At 50.6% G+C, this 23,192-nt stretch overlaps 1 protein-coding gene across 1 annotated transcript; it reads left to right on the top strand.

Annotated features, from left to right (window-relative positions):
* Positions 1-18,039: 18,039 nt before the first annotated feature.
* Positions 18,040-21,916, top strand: KRT18 (keratin 18). Its single transcript, XM_035002011.1, has 7 exons — positions 18,040-18,543; positions 19,297-19,379; positions 19,707-19,863; positions 20,409-20,573; positions 20,680-20,805; positions 21,125-21,348; positions 21,737-21,916. Exons 1-7 carry the CDS (start codon positions 18,127-18,129, stop codon positions 21,855-21,857), a joined length of 1,293 nt encoding a protein of 430 aa, XP_034857902.1. The 5' UTR covers positions 18,040-18,126; the 3' UTR covers positions 21,858-21,916.
* Positions 21,917-23,192: the final 1,276 nt, after the last annotated feature.

The raw sequence follows: 23,192 nt of genomic DNA, 5'->3' as shown, positions 1-23,192 counted from the left end.
TGCCCTCCCAGTAGAATTCCAGGCTAAGGCCATCTATTCCCCAAGGCCAGGAGTTGCCCCATCTCCTTCCTTGACTCCGCAGGTTTCCCTGGTGATTCATCTCAGGAAACTAAGAGAAGCCTGGGCAGCAGAAGCAGCCTCCAGCGGATAGGAGGCAGAGGAGAGAAAGTCCTACCCAAGGAGAGGGCCATTTCCCTCCCAGATTTGTGCTTCTGACTCAGAAGTGTCCAGCTGCAGAAGTCAAGCTCCCCAGGCCTCCTCCTAGATCCATGGGTCCTTGGTTTCCATGGCTCCCACATCCAGCCACGTTGACCCTCCACCCCCAGGCACCCCTTCCCACCCACAGCCAGACCCTGTTCCACGTGGCAGTCGGCTCCGAAGCAAACTCTCTCTCTCCCTGAACAGGTCACCAGACCAGGGACTCTCCTTCTCTCTCTCTCTCTCTCACTGTCCCTCCAGCGTGACTCCACCCCAAGCACCTCCTTCAGGAAGCCCTCCCAGACCTCCCAGGCTTTTCTCCCAACCCTCCAAGCCTGGACTGTGATTAGATACCCTCAGCTCTGACCTGGTCTGCCAGACTGGGGCGTGAGTTCAGGCATCCCCCAGTGGCCTAGCAGTTCCCCTAAGACGGTAACGACCACTTTTAATCCTTACAGAAACTGTGAAATAAGCATTATCTCTATTTTAGAGCTGAGGAAACAGCCTGGAAGTTAAGAAAAGCTTGTGCTGTCCAGCAGCAGCTGGGAGAGGCCGAACTGGGCCCTGTCTGCCTCCCAAGCCATGTCTCTCCTCCCTGCTTCCCTCCCCCTCCAAGATCGTACCAGATGCCAGGCACTCCCCACACCATAGACTTTTTATAACCCCATTCGATCTTCACACTTAAGCCTACAGGGAGAGTACAAACAGCCTCATTTTACACCGTAGGATAGGGAAGCTCAGAAATTGTCAAAATATTTCCTAAGGTCACAAAGCACTTGAGCATCAGGATCAGAATTCAACCCAACCTTCTAGCTCTGAAACCCAAAGTGAGGTTTCCCAGGCCCCTGGGTCTAGCCAGAGCCAGGCCAGAGAGAGGCAGAAGATAGCCATGTAGATTCTCCAGGCCAGGAGGAAAGCTTTGACTCCAATCAGCCAGCCCCTCTGATAAAGGAAGATGCCTTCCAGAAGGGAAGGCCTCCTGAAGTGGCCCTGCTGATCTGGGAAGACCCAGGAATTCCAGAACAGCTGAGCAGCTGACTGGCATAATCGACCTCCCAGCTCTCCACCCTTCCTCCTCACCCTGTGAGCTAACTCACCCTCAAATCCTTTCACTTCTGCACTTTCTACCATCACTCAGTGCTCTTGGATTTGTGATTAAATGAAATGAAATGGAACTGAGATTTGTTTTTAAACAATCCCTAGAACAACGTAGAGTAGCCGAAAAACATAAATTTGGAAATCAAATCACATGTGTTCTAATCTCAACTGTCTCTAAATTGCTGTGTGACACTGGACAAGTCACTTCCCCTCTCTGAGCTACAGTGGTGTCTCTATAATGAAGAAGCAGGACCATTTATTTCTGGAATTCCTTTAATTTCATTTAAATTAATTTGGTCTGGGGCGCCTGGATGGCTCAGTTGGTTAAGTGTCTGACTCTTGATTTCAGATCAGGTCATGATCTCAGGGTCATGAGATAGAGCCCCGTGCTGAGCATGGAGCCTGCTTCTCCCTCTCTCTCTACCCCTCCCCACCCAACCAATCCATCAGTTCGGTTTTTAGAACTTTGAATTTCCCAAAGTTATTGCCGCACAGCGGGGACAGCACTAAACTTGAAATCATACTGGGTTTGGGCTCTCAGCTTTTTGTCTCTCGTATGTCAAATAAATCAGGTGATGACAGTAGTTGTCAGAGCTCTTCTTTGCCCTGTAAAGGCCCCGTTTAGGACCCCTACTGCAGTGAGAGAAAACCACAGACTCTTCTCCAAGATCTCACCCTTCCTCCTGTCCTTCATCTCCGTCCCTCAGTGCAAGGGCCCCTGTGATGAAGCACACTCTCGACTACACTCTGGAGTCACCCATAGTTCCCTCCTACCGCAGTACTAGCCAGTGGACAAGACAGCATCCTCTCCTTCACTGAGCATTGAGAGGGGCGAAAGGATAGACTGGACAAAGGACTGGCTCATCTAAGGAATAATAAGAGTAGCGATGAGTGACCAGGGAAGGGGGTGCTCCTTCGAAGGAGTCTCTGTGCTGGGACTCCCCACTCAGACTTAGATGGGGTCAGGCCTGCCCAGAAGCCGAGGAATGGAGGAGAGCGGGGGCGGCAGGCCTCAAGGGGGCAAAAGCACAGCAAGGCCGGGACAATGGGGAAATGACCTCAGAGAAGGAGGTCTGGCAGGTTCTGAAAGTGGTGCTCTCCGATGGTCTGCAATTCCTAACCCAGAATGAGTCAGGCAGGGCAAGGTCAGGCCCCCCGGAGGAATGCAGTTGGAGGTGTATGTCTATACAACACACCGTCTCACAGAGAATGGGCCCATCCAGGGTCAGAAACCTTATGTCCCCACCTCCAGAGAGCAAAACTAGCTACCTCTGAGTTCCCAGGAGCTCAGACTGAGTCAGAGCTGGGGGGCTGCAGGGATAGTGGGCCTGGCAGCATGCTTCCAGGGTATGGGATCCATCAGAAAATGGGACCAAAGGAGGTTGGGAGCAAAGGGGGAGAAGACATGGATCAGGATGACTGGTCCCAGCAAAGGCTAAGGTCTCAAACTGCTACTAGCAGCCCAAGCCAGAAATCTCCCCGCCGCCCCAGGGAAGTCCAGGCCCAGAACTGGACAGCACTGTCATCTCAGCCTCTTGCTACTGAGCTCTGGGGTTCATGCACAGCTGTTCCTGGAGCGTAATAGGTCCTCTCTCTCTCTCTGCCACCATTAATTATTTCTCTAGATTTTTTTTTTTTTAAGATTTTATTTATTTATTTTAGAGACAGAGCCAGTGAGTGGGGGGAGGAGCAGAGAGAGAGGGGCAAGCAGACTCCATACTTAGCCCAGAGCCTAATGCGGGGCTCCATCCCAGGACCCTGAGATCATGACCTGAGCCGAAATCAAGTCAGACACTTAACCGACTGAGCCACCCAGGCACCCCTCCTTAGCTTTAAAAACCACATCGACTCACACTTCGTCTTAGAGGACAGGAGCAGGACCCAGAAAAGTAAAGGACCCAGGTCCTAGCTCCAGTCCTGGTCTTCCCCTCCACCCCTATACCCTGAGCTGGGCTCCCAGTCCCTTGGAGGAAGGAGGAGGCAGGAGGCAGTGTTGCCTTGCTCTCTGTGTCCCTGAGAAATTCTCTTTCTCCCTGCGATGTTCCCTCCTCCTTCTTGCAGGCAGGTGAGAGGGGCCCTGGAGACGTGCGGGTCTGCAGAGTGGAGGGGAGCAGACATCATCACCCGCTCTGCAGCTCCTAGACACGTACACATCTTCCCTCTGGCCCTCTGGCCCTGCCCCCCTCCATCTCCCCCAGTCACTTTGCTCCAAGATGTCCTCTGGCCAGGCCCAGCCAGACTGATCTTCCATAAACACCGCTTTGATCCTGTCACTCCCCAGCTCAGAGCCTCCCTTTGCCTTCAGAATAAAGGTCAAACTCCTCCTCTGGCTGAGCTGAGCCTTCCCTGGCTGGCACTTAGCTGCCTCCCTGCCCCAGCGCCAGGGCTGGGCCTTCCTCCCACAGCACCTCCCTGTCACCTGCACCTGCTGAAATCTTAGCCCTCCTGCCAGCCCTGGCTCCAGCACACCCCCATTCATTCTGCAAACATTTACTGAATGAAAATCACACACCAGGCACCTGCCCACACAGCCTGCCCAGGTCACCACTGCTGGAAGTCACCACTCCCACAGAGACCCCCAAAACGAGCCTTTGTTATGCCCCTGGGCTGGGTCACCCTTGCCTGAGCACCTCCCTAATTATAAACCTGATCCAAAGGCATCTAACGTGGCTTGAACATTGGCTAATGAGGCAGTCTCCGATATTTGTCTCATTCAGTCCTCACAATGACCTTGAGGGTTTAGTATCATTACAGTAACTTGCCCAGCAACTAGTAATTGGGGCTCCAGATGGGGTCCCCAAATTCCAAGTCCAGGGCCTCACACCAGCACCAAGTGCAGGCTCAAAAGCGGGCTCCTGTCTTACACGTTTCTGTCTTGCTCAATAACCAGCACAGAAATTCGTTCGATTCACAGAAGGAAGGAACGAATGGTTCTCTGATTCTATTCTATCCCGACGAGTCCCTATTTCCTCGCCCCCACATTCCTTTTTTCCTATCGTCTCCTCTCCTTCACCCTGGGCCCCCAGGATCCTGAAGATAAGGGAGAAAAGAGGCTGCGATTATTCTCACTGATACCAGGGATGGATAGGCCTTGGGAAGCCCTCCACAGCCCAGAAACAGCCCCAAGGAGGTAATCCAGGACGGGAAGGCTCCTCCCTACACCCCACCACCCTGTTTGATAGACCAAATGAGCCCAGCCCTTATCTTCATCCCTCCCCAGTTCTAGCAGGACATAGGCTGGGCAGGGGGGGAGCAGCGGGGGCAGCCAGATAACAGTGAGGATGTGGAAAGAAACGTAAATTCAGTGACTCACCACCTTGTGCCTTCCCCAGATGAGGGCGGGGGGTACCTGCACACTTGGAATTCCAGCCCAACCCTGGAGAGACAATTGCGTATCAGTATCTGGACAGGAGGAGGAGGAAGAGCCCTGTTTACCCCCAAACTAAAGGGCAGCCATGGCAACGGAGGCCGGGGCCATCGGTGTAGGGGGCAAAGGTCCCAGCCAGAGTGGGGCCCCAGCTGCCAGCCAGCCAACTGGGCCGGATGCCCAGACCATGGCAGCCAGACTTTCTCGGGCCAAGCACCCCCTTGTGGCCAGCCAGAGCTCATCCTGAGAGCCGGGGAGGGGCAGGCTTGAGAGAGAAGCCACCCATTTTACAGAATCACACGTGTTCTAGTCCCCTCCCCTCCCCCTTCTGGGTGCTTTCTCTCCAGAGGCCAGGCACAGACAGACAGATACTGAACCAGTGGGGAGTTCTTGGCCTCTGTGCTGGGGCAAGGAAGGAATGGGGAGCTGAGCCAGCTGCTGGGAGGGGCAGAGTGGGGGTGTCAATCTGGGAAGGCTTCCTGGAGGAGGACAAGGCAGAACAGAAGTAGGGTGTCCCAGGTTAAGGAAAAGGCAGTGGAGTCTTCAGAGCAGAAGAGGGTGTCTCCTCAGCTGCAAAGACACATCATCACACCCGCCCTCTGCCAGGCACCAGACTCATAAACTCCTGGTGGCTGAAGGGGTTTCCATGGTTGGCACCATCTCCTTAATGCCCCCCTCGCCTGTTATCTGTATTCATCCCCACCCTTAACTCCTTCTTGGAGGTGGCCCTCCCTGTGCTCAGGGCCAGGCCTTCCGCCCACACTCTCAACTCTACCCCCTGGGAAGCTTGCTCCATCAAGCGTCTCCTCCCCCCGTCCTGCTATGCCCACTGCCACGGATTTCTCCCCTCTTCCTGTACTCATGTGCAAGTCTCTCCTCCTTAAAAAAAGGAAGGGAGGAAGAAGAGAGGGAAGGGGAGAGGGGAGGGGAATCATCCTCCACCCTTGACAGCTCTCTCTCCACAGCCAAGCTCCTCAAAAGAAGAGGTCATATTCATTGTCAATTCTCACCTCACACTACCTACCCCACCCCAGCCACCAGCCACAGAAATCATTAAAACCACTAACAATCAGGGGTGCCTGGGTGACTCAGTTGTTAAGAGTCTGCCTTCGGCTCAGGTCACGATCCCAGGGTCCTGAGATCGAGACCCGCATCGGGCTCCCTGCTCCACAGGAAGCCTGCTTCTCCCTCTCCCACTCCTCCTGCTTGTATTCCCTCTCTCTCTTGTCTCTCTCTGTCAAATAAACAAATAAAATATTTTAAAAAACCCACTAATGATCGGGGTGCCTGGGTGGCTCAGTCAGTTGAGCTTCTGACTCGCTTTTGGCTTAGATGGTGATCTCAGGGTCGTGAGATGGAGCCTCAAGTCGTGCTCTGTGCTCCTGGGGGAGTCTGCTTGAGATTCTCTCTCCCTCTCCCTCTGCATCTTCCCTCCTCTGCTCCCCACACTTGCGTGCTCTCTCTCTCTCCCAAGTAAATAAATAAATAAAATCTTAAAAAAAACCCACTAACAATCAACTAATAGCTGAATTTGGTGGACTCTTTTCAAGTTTTCTCTTACCTGACCTACCTATGATATTGGACTGGACATCACTGACCACTCCATCTTTCTTGAAAGATTATTTCCTTGGCCTCCTGACATCTCCTTCTAAATTTCTTACTATCCCTCAGGCCATTCCTTCCCAATTTTCTTTTTTTTTTTAAGATTTTATTTATTTATTTGAGAGAGAGAGAGTGAGCAAGAGAGAAAGAGAGAGCATGAATCAGGGGAGGAAGAGGGAGAAGCAGGCTTCCTGCCGAGCAGGGAGCCCGAAGTGGGGTTCGATCCCAGGACCCTGGGATCATGACCTGAGCCGAAGGCAGACGCTTAACGACTGAGTCACCCAGGCGCCCCTCCAATATTCATCCTTGAATCCTCTCTACCTGCCCACCACCTGTATCTGTAGTCCTTTATCTTCTTGGTGGGCCACGCACACTCCTTTGGCACAATCACAGATTGTCAGCATCTCCCATATAACTCAAGAGGCTCATGCAGTCAGGAAATCCATCCACAGAGGCCAGACCAGGAGCCTTGGCCTCAACCTCTTTTCTTCTGGTCAATCCCATCCACTTCCGGGGTGATGGCTCCCAGACGCTCAGGAGAGCTGCAGAACTGTGTTTCCAATCACCACCTTGGGTCTCACCATGCCACCCTCTTGGCCTGTCTTCCTTTCATAATTCCCATCTGATGGACAGCATCACCCCTTCCAAAGTGAGAAAGCTAGGAGTCACCTGAAGGCCTGGGGATGGTACTATAATCTGCCTCATATGGTTGTTAGGAAGCTAAATCATGATATGTATAAAGCATGTAGAATTGTGCCTGGCATATCATAGGTGCTCAATAATTGTTGGTTATTATTGTTAGTATTCTTATTTCTTCATTCCCCATATATCCAAATAGACACCAAGACCTGCCAAATCTAACTTCTAAATTTCCCTTGAATCCATGTTCTTCCCTGTATTTCCACTGATTCTCCTCCCTTAATTGAGGCATTCATTATCACTTATCTAGATGATTGCAGTAATCTCCAATCTTCTGCCTTCATACCTTTCCAAGATATCCAGCTAGAGTAGTCTTGCCAAAAAGTAAAATGATTATGACACTTTCCTGCTTCAAGATTCAATGTCTCTCTAGATCCTGAAACAGTACCCAGATGCCTTTGGTGCATCCCTGGGGAACTTGTTATAAATGGAGGCCCAGGGGTGCCTGGGTGGCACAGTCCGTTAAACGTCCGACTCTTGGTTCTGGCTCAGGTTGTGATCTCAGGGTCATGAGATGGAGCTCTTCATTGGGGTCCATGCTCAGCGGGGAGTCTGCTTGAGATTCTCTCTCTCCCTCTCCCTCTGCCCCTCCCGCTCATGCCCTCTCTCTCTCTCAAACAAATAAATAAATCTTTAAAAAAATCAAAATCAAAATAAATGGAGGCCCAGACCCCAATACCAAAGAGTATTATTCTGCAAGTGGGGGTGCCACTTGGGTACCTGCATTCATAACATGTTCCCCAGTGTACCTGGTGCAAAATAAAGTTGAGAACCAGGGAAGTGCAAACTCTTCATGGCCTACAAGGCCTTCCTTGACCTGGCCCTCACCGACCTTTCCCACTTCATCTTCTGCCTCTTACATTTTTCTGCTACCTATTGGCTCCCCATGTATTTAACAAATATCTATTGATCACCTAATAAGTGCAGGCACTAAAAACCCAATGATGAGCAAAATAGATATGGCCCCTGGAGCTTACAATCTAGTTAGAAAGATTAGCAACCTAATAATCACACTAATGAAAAAATATAAACTGTTATAAATTATTTTAATAAAAGAAACATGATCCTATAAGAGTATATTACAAAAGAACATGGCCTAAATTTGAAGAAATTAAAGAAACTTCCCTGAAGAAGCAATACTTGAACTGAAATATGAAGGATAAGTTAATAGAAAAGGCTGCAGTAAGGAAAGAGAATGATTTAGATATAGGGCATTTCACAAGCAAAGGCCCTGGGCAAGCAAGAGTACCACATGTTCCAGATACTATCTCTCACCGCTTCTATTCAGCATCGTATTGGAGGTGTTAGTAAAGGCAATAAGTCAAGAAAAATAAATAAAAGTCATAGAGATCAGAAAAGAAGAAATAAAGCTGTCTTTATCTACAAATGAAATGATAGTCTATGGAGAAAATCCTAAAGAATACACAAAAGATCACTAGAACAATAAAAGAATTTAGCAAGTTTGCAGGATAAATGATCAACATTTAAAAACCAGTCATATTTCTATATACTAGCAATGAGCAGTCGGAAATTGAAATTGAAAGCAGAGTATCAGGCGCCTGGGTGGCTCAGTCGTTAAGCGTCTGCCTTTGGCTCAGGTCATGATCCCAGGGTCCTGGGATCAAGCCCCACATCGGACTCCCTGCTTCGGGGGGAAGCCTGCTTCTCCCTCTCCCACTCCCCCTGCTTGTATTCCCTCTCGCGCGGTCCCTCTCTGTCAAATAAATAAATAAAATCTTAAAAAAAAAAAAAAGAAAGCACAGTATCATTTATAATCAGATTTAAACATAAAATACCTTCCAATCAAACAAAATATATGCAAGATTTTTGTGCTGAAAACCACAAAACATTAGCGAGAGAAATTGAAGGAGATCTATATGAATGGAGAGATATACCAAGTTCATAGATTGGAAGACTCAATATTGTTAAAATGCTAATTCTGTCTCTGAATTGATCTATAAGTTTAATGCAGTCCCAACCAAAATCTCAGTAAACTTTTAAATAAAAATTGATGGGCACCTGGGTGGCTCAGTTGGTTAAGAGACTGCATTCAGCTGAGGTCATGATCCTGGAATCCCAGAATCGAGTCCCGCATCGGGCTCCCTGCTTGGTGAGGAGTCTGCTTCTCCCTCTCACCCTCCCCCATCTCATGCTCTCTTTCTCTTCATTCTCTCTCTCTCAAATAAATAAATAAAAATCTTTAAAAATAAATAAATAATAAATAAATTGACAAAATTATTCTAAAAACTTATACAAAAAGACAAAGGGCCTAAAATAGCTAAAACAATTTTGAAAAAGAAGAAGAAATTTGTGGGGCACCTGGGTGGCTCAGTCGGTTAAGCGTCTGCCTTTGGCTCAGGTCATGATCCCAGGGTCCTGGGATCAAGCCCCGCATCAGGCTCCCTCCTCCATGGGAAGCCTACTTCTCCCTCTCCCACTCCCCTGCTTGTTTTCCCTCTCTCGCTGTGTCTCTCTGTGTCACATAAGTAAATAAAATCTTTAAAAAAAAAAAGAAGAAGAAAATTTGTACTCATACTATCTAGCCTCACTTGCCATAAAGTTACAGTAATCAAGACAGTGAGGTCTCAGCCGAACGACAGATATATACGTCAATAGAACATAAGAGTCCAGAAAGAGACTCACACAGTGGTGCCAAGGTAAATCACTGGAGAAAGGACAATCTTTTCAACAAATAGTGCTAGAACAATTGGACATCCTTGTGGAAAAAAAAAATGAACTTCAACCCATACTTCACATCATAGGCAAGAATCAACTCAAAACATAAAATCTAAAACTATACAACTTCTAGAAGAAAATATAAGAAAAAATCTTAGTGATCTTGGGTTAGGGAAAGATTTCCTTGAACACAAAAAAAATACACACCTTACAAGAAAAACTTGATAATGGAATTTTATCAAAATTAAAACTTCAATTGTTCTAGTAACATTGTTAAGAAAATACAAAGACAGGGGACGCCTGGGTGGCTCAGTCGGTTAAGCGTCTGCCTTCGGCTCAGGTCATGATCCCAGGGTCCTGGGATTGAGTCCCGCATCGGGCTCCCCGCTCCGCGGGGAGCCTGCTTCTCCCTCTGCCTCTGTCTCTCTCTCTGTCTCTCATAAATAAATAAATAAATAAATAAATAATCTTTTAAAAAAAAAGAAAATACAAGACAGGCCACAGAATGGGAGAAAATATTTGCCAAACACATTAACTCAAATGAACCATAGGCCAAAATATAAAACCTAAAACCATAAAACTTCTGGGAAAAAAAAAAAAAAACAGGAAAGATCTTTGTGACTTTAACATAGGAAAAGACTTCTCAAATACAGCACCAAACTGTGATTCATAAAACAAAAACTTGATAAACTGGACTTCTTCAAAATTAATAACTTCTCTTCAAAAGGCAAGGTCAAGAGAATGGAAAGGCAACCATAGACCGAGAGAAAAATAGTTGTAAATCGCATATGTGATGAAGAATGTAAATCCAGATCTACAGAAAGCTCTCAAATTTTAATAATTTTAAAAAAACAGTATTTTTTTTAAAGATTTTATTTATTTATTTGAGAGAGAGAATGAGATAGAGAGAGCATGAGAGGGGGGAGGGTCAGAGGGAGAAGCAGACTCCCTGCTGAGAAGGGAGCCCGATGCGGGACTCAATCCTGGGACTCCAGGATCATGACCTAAGCCAAAGGCAGTCGCTTAACCAACTGAGCCACCCAGGCGCCCAAAAAAACAGTATTTTAAATGGGTAATATTTTAAATGGTGAAAGATTTGAATAGATACTTCATCAAAGATGAAATACCCACGAGCAGACACTCAACATCATCAGTCATTAGGAAATACAAATTAAAGCCACAATGAAATACCACTATGCACCCACCAGGAAAGCTACAATTAAAAAAAAAAAAAAAAAAGACAGACAATACAAAATGTGTACAGGATCCAAAGCCACTGAAACTCTCAAACATTATGGGTGGGAATGCAAAATGGTACAACCACTTTAGAAAATAATTTGGCTTTTTCTTACAGAGTTAAACCCATACTGATATAACCTACTTGTTCCATTCCTGCGTATTTTATCCAAGAGCAATGAAAACATATACCCACGCAAAGACCTATACATCAGTGTTCATAATTCATTCTAAAAACTGGAAACAGGGGCGCCTGGGTGGCTCAGTCGGTTGAGCGTCTGCCTTCGGCTCAGGTCATGGTCCCAGGGTCCTGGGATCGAGCCCCGCATCGGGCTCTCTGCTCCACGGGAGGCCTGCTTCTCCCTCTCCCACTCCCCCCTGCTTGTGTTCCCTCTCTCGCTGTGTCTCTCTCTGTCAAATAAATAAAATCTTAAAAAAAAACAAACAAACTGGAAACAGGTTAAATATCCATGTATTGATGAATGGATAAACAAATGATGGTACCTCCATAGGGTGGAATACTCTATGGCAATAAAAAGGAGCAAACTACAGATATGTGCAATATCATGGATGAATCACAAAAGCATTATGCTAAGTGAAAGAAGCCAGAGATAAAAGGCTACATGCTGTATGATATAATTTATAGGGCATGTCTGGAAGGGACAGAGATTAGATCAGTTGTTGCCAGAGCTGGGGGTGGGTGAGGGAGATAAACTAGAAATGAACACAATGGGACATTTTGAGATGATTAAAATGTTTTATACCTTGTTTTATGGTGGCAGTTTTACAACTGTATTCCTTTGTCAAAACTCAAGGAATTCCATCCCTAAAAAAAGTGAATGTTACCATATGCAAATTATACCTAAAAAAAATCTGAATTGTTAAAAAGCAGGAAGAAAAAAAAAAACAGATGCAGTAAGTTCATAGGTTCAGCCTGAGATCCTATAAGTTTGTGGTGTTTTCGGTTTGGATTTATTTTTAGGCAATCTCTATGCCCAGCGTGGGGCTCGAACTCACAACCCTGAGATCAAGTGTCCCATGCTGAACCGACTGAGCCAGCCAGGCGCCCCAGATCCAATAAGTTTAAGATGACTTTGAAACTCCAAGAGGGGATACTATCCTGTGACCAGCAGGAGACACAGACCTGAAACTCAGAGGAGGGGACTGTGTTAGACACTAACAGGTCACACTGCCTGTTGGATCTGGAAAGCCTTCTCCTCGACCCCCTCGTCTCCCTAGCAAGTTCTTATTCATTTTCTGGAGCCCTGCCTGAGCATTCCCTCCTCCACGACCCCAATCCTTCAACAGCATGAGAGCAGCAAGCTTCTCTGGCTTTTCTGCACTCTGCCCCCAGAGACTGGAATATGTCTGGTATCTAGCAGGTGCCTTACACATAGTTGGTGAATAGATGAAGCACTCTCTCCTCCAACAGTACTTTAGAACTTTTCATAGCACCTCTCACACTGTATTTTGTTTCTTGAATTACCTGTCCCCTCCAATAATGATCTCCTTGATTGTTATTATTTATTTGTGTTCATCTTTGTATTCCCAGCTCTCTGTGGAACTGAACCAAACTAAAGGCTTGACGCTCCCTGCTGATGGAGAACCGAGGAGAAGGAGGCAGGGGAGCACCCATGAAAAGCACCTGCTAGGCTCACTAACTTGGGCGCCACATGTGATCGCGATCACTTGGAGACAAACAGCAAAGCCAGGATACAAACCCAGGTCTGTCCGATTCCAAAATCTATGCTCTCTTCCCATCCTCTCTTTTGCTTGAGATCCTTACCTCCTTGATTTTCAGCACCTTCAACCACCCTCAGCGCCACCATCTGCTCTGACCCAAAATCCGATATACTCTCTCTCACAAGCCACATCTCGCACTCCCTTGTTTTCTAGACAGCTGCTGCCATCCATCTTGCCAGCTCCCAGTCCCTGGGCTCCTCCTCCTCCACGGAGCTCTCCTGGATGTCCCTGCTTCCCCACTCAGCCCCGCCCAGTGGTCTGCCATTCTGGTGATGTTTTAAGCCTAGACTCCTTTGCCCCTGAGTTTCCACTGCCCCTTCCCTTTCATCTCTCAGTGAGAGATCCCCCAGGGCAGAGATTGCTTCCTGTGTACTTGGTCTCATCTCATTGTAACCTCCGCCAGGACCTCAAACTCTTCGTGCGTCCTTTCCCGCCTCGTCGGTAGGCCTTGTATCCCACCGCACGTGTCACAGTCTCCTCTGCCTCTGTCCCCTCTTCCCGCTGGTCGAGAGGCAAGAGTATGTAGGGGCGACATACGTCAAGTCCCACCTCTCAGCTTTCACCTTAAATGCCACTTCCCGCAGGATCTCAGCCTAGGTTAGTGCTGTGGCTGATCTCTTTGCAGCAGGAGCTATGTGCTTGCATTTTTCCCTGGACTTGGCCTAGCATCGCACCAGCCACTTTATTATTACCACTTGTTTAATCAGTGACCAGCCTTGCTAAACTGTGCCAGCCCAAGCAGGCCTTCCGGCAACCTTGCTACCTGCAACAGCAGATCATCCCCTTTTCTCCTTTCCTTCCCCAAAAGTCTACACTCTGCCTCCACTTCATCACTAACCACTCACTCTTCAGCCCTTCACCACCTGCCCTCAGTCTCCATCACTTTCTGGATGTGCTCTTCTTGTCCTCAGCCTCCTTGATCGCTCTGTGTATCTGCCCCGTGGACAGCTCTTCCTTGAAAGGCCTTCTCCTTGGCTCTCATGACCTCTCTCTCGTGGTCTCTTCCTAGGAACTGGCAAGAGTCTGGGCCTCCTCCCCTTTCTCCTCTCTTTTCCCTCTGTCTCTTCCTCCTCTTCTTGCCTTAGCTCTCTGCCCACTTCTTTGCTCTGATCCTTTTCCATAGACCATCTCATCCACTGGTTGAGGGTTTTCCCCAAATCCTCTAGGTGGGTGCTCCAGACAGGGCCACCACATCTGGCTATGCAGGTCGGACGGTGCACTGGCCAAGGAGACAAGGATGAGGCTGACTTCTTCCAGTTTGTGCAAAGGCCTTAAGGGCTAGCTTTAGCCCTGTGAGTTGCATCCCCTACCCCTGCCTCTCCCAAGCTATAGCCTTGCTTTTCTAGCTGCTCACAGGATAGTTCCCCCAGACACTGCTAGTAGATCTGCCAAGTCCAAAGCCAAAGGGAGAGAGACTGATAGAGACATGGCCACTGACAGGATGATTTTGAGATGCGTCCTCAGCCACTCAGCTTTTCCATTTTATCTCCTCTTCCCTCGACTCAGTTGTAGCTGCCCCTGCCCTGTGCCCAGATTCAAAGGAAAGAGTGATGAGGAGGGAACAGAAGACTAGAAGGCAGTGAGGTCAAAGTATGAGGGCTGGGAGGAAAAGGAGTAGATGGGGCAAACCAGACAAGAGAGGAAATCCACTGGCTTCTCAGTTGTCAAAGCTTGATCAGGCACATCGTCTCATTCGATCCTCATGAAACCTCTTAGAGTAGATATAACTATTATTTTTATTACTGAGGACACCAAGACAAGTACATTTGCCCAAGATCACCCAGCCAGCAGTGGGACCTTCAACCCAGGTCTTTTGACACCAAGGGCCATGCTCATCCCCTTGGCCTGCCCACTTCTCAGTAGATTGGAAAGAGGTAATCGGCTGGGGGATGGCTCGAGGTATCGGGGTTGTACCTGAGGAGAGACCAGGAGCACCGGGGTCAAAAGGGGAAGAGGCCATAAGAGTAGGAGAGGGCATCCCTGGTGGATGAGAGCTGACTTTGCCAGAAAAGGCTGCAGGAGGGCCCAGGGAGTTGGAGATTCAGTCCTGGACCCATCCCAGCTGCAGCCCCCACCATCCCGCCCGCCTCCACAGCCAACCCAGCCACGCTTGTCAGTACCCCAGCCTCTCCTGGCTCCCCCTTTTCATTAATTGTTTAAATCAAAATCTTTTACAGAGTTCCCCCTACATGCCAGAAGCAGGGCTGGGCGTGAGGGAGTCCCACTCTGCCCCACACTCCTTTCTCTCGGGTCCTCTGCAGCTCTGCCCCTCACTCCCTAACTCAGCAGCTCTGGGCCCTCCAGGCAGTGAAGGGAGTTGAGGGGAGCCTCCCAGGACTCGCTCACTCTCACCCACCTTACTGCTTCCACCCTCCCCACAACAGGGGCCTCTCCCTTCCTCCAACACACACTCACACCTGTGGGAAGTCCTTTCTGAAGTCCCCCTCAATCCCTGCAGAAGATGATGGACATCGTCCCCTCCCTGTTTGGGCTATAGACCCCCACCCTCACACCTCAGTTGCTATTCTAAACACCTCCCTCCTCAGGACCCAGCAGGAAATTTCCAGCCTAAATGATGAAGCAAAACCTGAAGGATTGCAGGCCCCCATGACCCTCCCTGATCCCTAACCCCCACCATCTAGTTTCCCCTGGGCTGTCAGCTCCAACCCTCAGATAGAGAATGTGGGAAGGAGGAGGAAAGGGCTGACCCCATTATCAGGGTCATCTCTGAGTTGACTCAGGAGTTAAACTTGCCTCTCAGGTTCCCCACCCCCCCTCAGCAAGACACCAGAATGTGGGGCCCCGAGTGGGGGCAGGGAACATTTCCCCTCCCTCAGGAACCCCCCTGTACTCTATAAGCTTTCTGTCTTTGTTCTGGGAGCCTCTCACCAGGCCATCTCCTGCTCCACATCTCCCAGGACCCGCCTCTTAGACACTTATTCCTCCTTCCCCCTGGCCACCCACCTGAATCCAGAGCCCCAGTGTCCCAGTGCCAGGGATCTGTGGCTCAAAACTCCTCCCCCAGTCCCCACCAGCTCTCCCCAGGCTCTCCACCAGAGTGCAAAGGCTCTGAATCACAGAGCAGTCTAGACAGGGTGGAAAAGGACAGGCCGGTGCTAGAAGCCTAAGGTTGGTATTTGCCCGATGCTGCAAGAGGTCAGGAATGTGGCCACTGACATCAGCTACGGGAGATAAGAGCCAGCTGGCAGCTCTCCCCCTCCGGCCCTAGACTGAGCCTCCACAGGCCTCGAAAGGTCCTGAGCAGTTGGAATGGGGTAGGGATCAGAGAACATCTCGGAAGGGGTTTGGTTAAGAATCCTGGGATCTGGGCCTGATCCCTGATGGAATTTCAAGTCCCCCAGGGGTCTTAATTGACTTAGACCTCTTATCATTGAACCATCTTTACAATTAAATTGATCCCCCCTCCTCTACCCTCCTGGATGTGTTTAAGCCCTACTCTGCAGTAAGTAACTAGTATTTGTTTTATGTAAGAGTGATAACACTCACATCCACCGTCACCCAAGGAAATAGACTGGATAGGCTTTATTATTCTCCCTTTATAAGTGAAGAAACTGAAGTTCAGAGTGAAGTGACTTCCCCAAGGTCACACAGCTAGCCAAAAACCCAAATTGGCTGACTTGAGGCTTAGCAAAAACAGCAAAGGCAATACAATCTACATATCTTACTGTGCAATTCTGCCCAACATGACAACTCTGGAACCCCGCAGGGGAACGTGAAGGTGAAAGCGGGAGAAACCCTTTTGACGGGCGGGCACCTCTCCTGCCATGCAAATGGAGCGGCACTTATTTGCCTGCTATTTTGCATCCATTTGCCTTTTGGCCTTCAGCAGGGCCTGATTTGCCCCTGGCCAGCCCCCACTGAGCACTGTGAGGCTTTCCCCAGCAGAAGGTGGGGGGCCTGGGAGACTCCAGGGCCAAGCCCCACGTCTGAGCTGTGCCTCCTTCCGGCGGGTCCACTGGCCCAGCTCTACCCCCTCCTTTCCCAGGCCGGCTCTCATGTCTGCCCCCATCTCTTCAGTTCAGCTGGCAGCTCGATAAGAATCAATAGGCCCACTCCAGAGCAAAGAGCACCAACAAGTGTATAAGGCCAGGCCCTGCCGAACAAGCTGCTCATGGTGACAGACTGGAAGGCCCTGTACCTCAGGATTCCCCAGTTCATTCAGCAGGGGGTGGCCATCAGCCTCAGAGGTGCAGGGAGCAGTGGGAACTTTTTTACTTCCATCCTTCTTACCGACGTCCTGATGTGAGCTTCCTGGAGGAGGCAGCTCCCTGGGGACCAGCTTGAGATCCAGAGAGCTTTTGGAGGAGAGGCAGGGGAAGGCGGGGACCTGCAGAAAAATCCTAGGAAGGATGGGGACGGGGCTGGCCAGAAGGGCTGAGTCTCAGCTGGAATATTTCTAGGCGTACATGGCTGTCGCCTCAGACCCTGCACCGTGTGGGACACGTCGCAGTCTGTGTGAGGGATTTCAGTCTCTTGCTAGTCACCGCTGTTCTCCCAGCAGCAACTCAAGCGGGATCTGACACGCAGTCGGTGCCCAGCAAATATCTGTTGAACTGTGAAGTGCTCAGGAAGTATCTGTTTACCCAAGGGTGTAAGTAAGGCTGACACACGGGTGTTTAGAAGTGAAGAGTGTCCCCTGTTGAAATCACAAAGTGTCCCGCTGAGGGCAGGCTTCCATGGGAGTGAGTGGAGGGGAGAAGAGCAAGAGGGAGGGCGTTCAGAGAATCAGTTTGTTTTCAGGAGTCTGAACATACTTGGTGAGTGAATGTGTTTGTGGGTATTTGACAATACACATCTATATGAGGTGGGCGTGAGTTTGTGCTAGTGAACATGTGCACATGGGTACGTTTGGAACCAAGTGTGTGGGGGGGGAGGTCGGGTGTGTAAACCAGCAGATTTGAGGCTCAGGGTTGAGCTACTCTTCTTCTCCAGCCCCAAACTTTTCTTCCCCAGGACTCCTGGGACCTCCTGGGACTCTAGGATCCCCCCCACCCAAGATCCTCTCCGTTGGTGGAAACTTGGGCTGTAGGTTGAGGATAATTACAGAGATTCACACCGGACTTCACTCACTCATCTCCCAAAACCCCCAAATTCCAACCTGCCAGGACCTCCTCTACCTGAGGGGAGGGGGGCATAACAACGTCATTTCCTGCTCCGAAACTACACTTCAAGGGCCGACTCCACCTGCTGCCTTGGTCCATCCAGGTTACTCACCCCCTTTCTGGGGGGGTCGAGGGTGGCCTTGGCAGGAAGCTGCTGGGGGTGCTGGGGGGAGGGAGGCTGGGGAGGCCCGGGAACGAGACGCGAATTCCCGCCTCGGTCCACCTGTGGCCCAACCTTGAGCGCGGGGACTTGGTGGCGGGGGCGGGGCCTCCCTGGGCCGGTCCCCACCCCCTCCCTCGGCGCGATATAACTTCAGTCGCGGACCTGGCACCCTTCCTGGCCCGAGCCTGAGTCCTGGCCTCTGGTCTTACTCTCCGAACAGCATGAGCTTCACCACCCACTCCACCTTCTCTTCCAACTATCGGTCCCTGGGCCCCGTGCAGTCGCCCAGCCACCGGGTCCCGCCGGTCAGCAGCGCGGCCAGCGTCTATGCAGGCGCCGGGGGCTCAGGCTCCCGGATCTCCGTATCCCGCTCCACCAGCTTCCGGGGCGGCTGGGGGTCCGGGGGCCTGGCCGCGGGGATGGCCGGGGGTCTGGCCGGCATAGGGGGCATCCAGGGCGAGAAGGAGACCATGCAAGACCTGAACGACCGCCTGGCCTCCTACCTGGAGAGGGTGAGGAGTCTGGAGGCTGATAATCAGAAACTGGAGATGAGAATCCGGGAACACCTGGAGAAGAAGGGACCCCAGGTCAGAGACTGGGGGCATTACTTCAAGACCATCGAGGAGCTGAGGGCTCAGGTAAGGGGACCACCCTGATCCCCAGCCGTGTTTGACCTCCCTGTTACCCACTCCCCGCTTCCTCCTCCCCCTCCCCCAAGGATAGGAATTTTAATAGGGTGGGGTGCCTTGGCTCCTTCCCGCTTTCTATCTCCACCCTGCCCCCTATTCCACAGGGAGGGGGTTGCCATGGCCTGGATTTTCATGCATACCCCAGGCCACAGGGGCCCCAAGGGCGGTGACCGGGCATGGGAGGGCCTTTTCCCAGGAAATGGCGGGAAGTGGGGGGGGGGGGTGCAGAGGAAGTAGACAGCATGGAAGGTGTGACAAGACCCCATAAAGAGGACCTGGACACTCTGGCTTCTGGTCAAATCAGGACAATTGGAGGGTTAAGCGGATGTGGCTAAGGCTGAGTCATCTAAGAGTAAACAGGAGGGCTACCTGTGGGAGGGGCCAATGGGGGGAACAAAGGGGAGGTGAGCAGGTGCAGGAGGAAAAAAAAAATGTCAGGAGAGGGCCAGGGAGAGGACTGACTCACTTCAGGGCAGGCGGGCCAGCAGAGGCCCCAAAGAAGGGGCGGTGGGAACTCTGGAATTTGAGACTCCAGGAAAGGAGGGAACAGTGTGAGGGGGCACAGGTGGAAGGGGGTAGGCGTGCAAGGAGAACCTCTTTGGGACCAGAAAGGCTTCACTCATACACACAACACCTTCCCACACTCACCACACTCCATCACTGATTTCCCGTTCATGGAGCCACCTGTCTACAATCCCCCAGATCTTTGCAAGTTCTGTGGACAATGCCCGCATCGTCCTGCAGATTGACAACGCCCGTCTTGCTGCTGACGACTTCAGAGTCAAGTAAGCCTGGGGGGTGCTAGGGAGCTGAGGGTGGAGCCAAGCACCATCTGTTCCTGGCTGGGTCGGTCAGGTGGGGGCTCACAGTGGGATCTTCAGCTCTGGTCAGAGCTGGGTGGATAAGAGTTAGGCTCCCTCAACTTATAAACTGATATAACCCAGTTTAAGAATATTGTCCCCCAAGTACTGAGAACGGTGCTCAGAGGATTACCACCTGATCCTGACTCCGGGTGCTGGTTTGCTGTGGCCGTGGGGGCGCTCTTAGGTGGCATGGGCTGAGAAGGTCCCAGGTCAGAGATGAGGTCCCTCTGATTGCCTCTACTCCCACAGGTATGAAACAGAGCTGGCCATGCGTCAGTCTGTGGAGAGTGACATCCATGGGCTCCGCAAGGTCATTGACGACACCAATGTCACTCGGCTGCAGCTGGAGACAGAGATTGAGGCTCTCAAGGAGGAGCTGCTCTTCATGAAGAAGAACCATGAGGAGGCAAGCAGGGGCCACTGGCCAGGCCAGGAACAAGGAGGCCAAACAAGTCTGGGTGGGGGGAATAGACGGGACAGGCCACCTGGAAGTAGCTTGTAGGGACACTTAGAACTACCAGACTGGGCTCTTCTTAACCAGACTGCTGCCACACTCAGTGGGTCACCTGAATTACAGCGTGATGGGGTCAAGAGGACATGGGTGAGAAAGTGAGGAGAGGACAAAAGAGAAAAGCAGCTAGCACCACGTGTGAGGGCTGATGGAGGAGTGAGAGCAGGTGGAGCTGGAGGGCGGAGAGACGGAGGGACAGAGCGAAGTGAGGAGAGAGAAACCACCTGTGGGTGATAGGTTTGGGCAGGGAGTGGGTGACGTTTTATTCATCGGGAGTAGAAAACCCAGAACTGGCATTGCCCAGAGTATAAAACCTAGAGTCTTCTCCGTGGCTTTCTCCAGCTGATCCCCAGGCCTCCTGCGAGAGCCAGGTGCAGAGGAGGAGCTTTGTTGGAGCTCTGAGCCCGAGTCTCCCCTCACTCTGCTCCTCTCTCCCTTAGGAAGTAAAGGGTCTACAAAACCAAATTGCCAACTCTGGGTTGACCGTGGAGTTGGATGCCCCCAAATCTCAGGACCTCAGCAAGATTATGGCAAACATCCGGGCCCAGTATGACGAGCTGGCTCAGAAGAACCGAGAGGAGCTGGACAAGTACTGGTCCCAGCAGGTGCATGAGGGGAAGGGATGGGGGCCAGGCTAGGCACAGAGGCCTGAGGGGGTGGGAGGGAAGCCGACAGAGAAGGAGGGACCTGAGGACTATACCCGCCCTGCAGATTGAGGAGAGCACCTCAGTGGTCACCACACAGACCGCGGAGATAGGAGAGGCTGAGATGACCCTCACGGAGCTGAGACGTACGGCCCAGTCCTTAGAGATCAACCTGGACTCGATGAGAAACCTGGTAAGAGCCCTCACTTCACCTGCTCCAGCTACTCTTGGCCCTGAACTCTGTCAGCCTCAGACCCAATCCTGTCTCAGCCCAGATCCTACCCCTTCCATCCTAAGTCATGTGCTCAGAAAGAGTAGTTTCTCTTTGCATCACCCGGTGCTCCTACCCAAAACCTTAGTACCTGGCACACCCTAAGTTCTCCAAGAAGTTTCCAAGAGTGAAGGGATGAGCCATGATGGGATCTGGACTGCTCTGCTGAAACTGGCAGAGGCTCTCCCTCCACTCCATCTCGAGGCTCACCCGGTCCTCCCCGCCCCCCATCCCCCCACAGAAGGCCAGCTTGGAGAACAGCCTGAGGGAGGTCGAGACCCGCTACGCGATGCAGATGGAGCAGCTCAATGGGGTCCTGCTGCACCTGGAGTCAGAGCTGTCCCAGACCCGGGCCGAGGGGCAGCGCCAGGCCCAGGAGTACGAGGCCCTGCTCAATGTCAAGGTCAAGCTGGAGGCTGAGATCGCCACCTACCGTCGCCTGCTGGAAGACGGGGAGGACTTCAGGTAAGTGGGGCCCTCCTTCCACCCTCACAAGCCGGGGTGGAGATACACTTCTCCCCAAAGCCTCTTTGGTAAGCCCCACCATGTGCCGTTCATCGGGGTCCACAGAGCACTGGGATGGTGCTCTGTGCGGGTTCCTGCGTCTCCCAAGGGAGTAAGAGTGGCAGAGACTCCCCATCTAGAGAAGAGAAGAGAAGAGACTAAATCTTGCCCCAGCCATACTTAGAGCACACGTGGAGTTTGGCTCTGGGTTTCCCTTTTATGGAGGAAGTGGTCACAAGAATGTGGAGATAAAGGCAGGGATCAGGAGGGGGGTTTTGCCTTCCCTTTCCTTGACTCCCTGCTACTCTGCACAGCTGTTTATAACTGGGGCTTGGTCTTCTGTTAACAGTCTCAGTGAAGCCCTGGACAGCAGCAGCTCCATGCAGACCATCCAGAAGACCACCACCCGCAGGATGGTGGACGGCAAGGTGGTGTCTGAGACCAACGACACCAAAGTTCTGAGGCGTTGAGGCAGCAGAAGCAGGGTACCCTTTGGGGGGCAGGAGGCCAATAAAAAGTTCAGAGGTCACATCGTGTCTTCCTTGGCTGTTTCCATACTGTGTATAGATGCTCTGACCCAGGAGTCCTCCCTCTGATCAGGTAGAAATCAGCGCTGACCCCAGGGGTTTCGTATAGGGGGAGGGGAGGTTGGCCAGAGGGAAGGTCTGCGTTCTCTTCTGAGAACTCACCTTCTCAGAAAGAGGAGGGAACGGTTGATGAGAATTTGTCTTTTCGAATCAAAAAAGGGGTAAGAGTAACATGCACAAATTCCAAAAGGAAGAAGAGAATAAAATTAAATATTTCCCACCCACTCCAGAGGTAACCTCTGTAAAATAATTTCTTAAACTGGACATACACGAACACATTTCATTTTACTTTGTATCTGTACGGACACACTATTCTGCAGCTCGAGTTCTCAAACCCTTCTTTCTTTATCTCCCAGCATGCCCTGGACACCTTTCTCAATCACTATGCATACACCTACCTCGCTTTTTTCACCCAGTTGAACGAACGTGGAATCTCTTCTACCTCCATTTGGAATCCATATGCGTATTCCATTTTCCAGAAGGAAACTGTTAGTCCACTAGTGAGGGGAAAAGCACAGAATTGCAATGATTATGCACTCTGTCACCTCTCCTGTTTTGCTAACAATTTCAATGACTTTTTTCCTACCCATTGACCAGCCGAATGTCCAGATCACATACATTTTCTCTTTTTTTTTTTTTAAAGATTATTTATTTATTTATTTATTTGACAGAGAGAGAGATAGCGAGAGCAGGAACACAAGCAGGGGGAGAGGGAGAGTGAGAAGCAGGTTTCCTGCCGAGCAGGGAGCCCGATGTGGGACTCAATCCCAGGACCCTGGGATCATGACCTGAGCCGAAGGCAGACGCTTAACCAACTGAGCCACCCAGGCGCCCACATACATTTCTCTTAATCTGTAACAAAGAATAATTACCACACTCCAAATGCTTCCAAGAATCAGAAGCTTGATCTGTGTCATGTCCAGTCATGGTCACCAAACCAATTTGAGAAACGAGGTCTTTCTTGACCCTTGCCTTAGTAATTAGTCCTCCATCTAGTTTGAGTGACATCATACAAAATATGACATCATTTTACCTAAAACTTATTGCATCTCTATAGGAATGCCGTTGGGATCATTTTCAGAACGATCCCCAGAATGGTTTTCTCTCAGGTCTCAGCAACAGAAAACTTCTGTTTGGTAGTGAAGGGCTACTATATTTAATCTATACATCGTACATTCTTATTAACAGCTGCCAATACTACGGTGTGTAGAGTACAAA

The sequence above is a fragment of the Mirounga leonina genome, unplaced genomic scaffold, assembly GCF_011800145.1.
Source record: "Mirounga leonina isolate KUSES-001 unplaced genomic scaffold, KU_Mleo_1.0 Mir_126, whole genome shotgun sequence".
NCBI classification, from domain to species: Eukaryota; Metazoa; Chordata; class Mammalia; order Carnivora; family Phocidae; genus Mirounga; species Mirounga leonina.
This window is presented reverse-complemented; position numbering and strand designations above follow the sequence as displayed.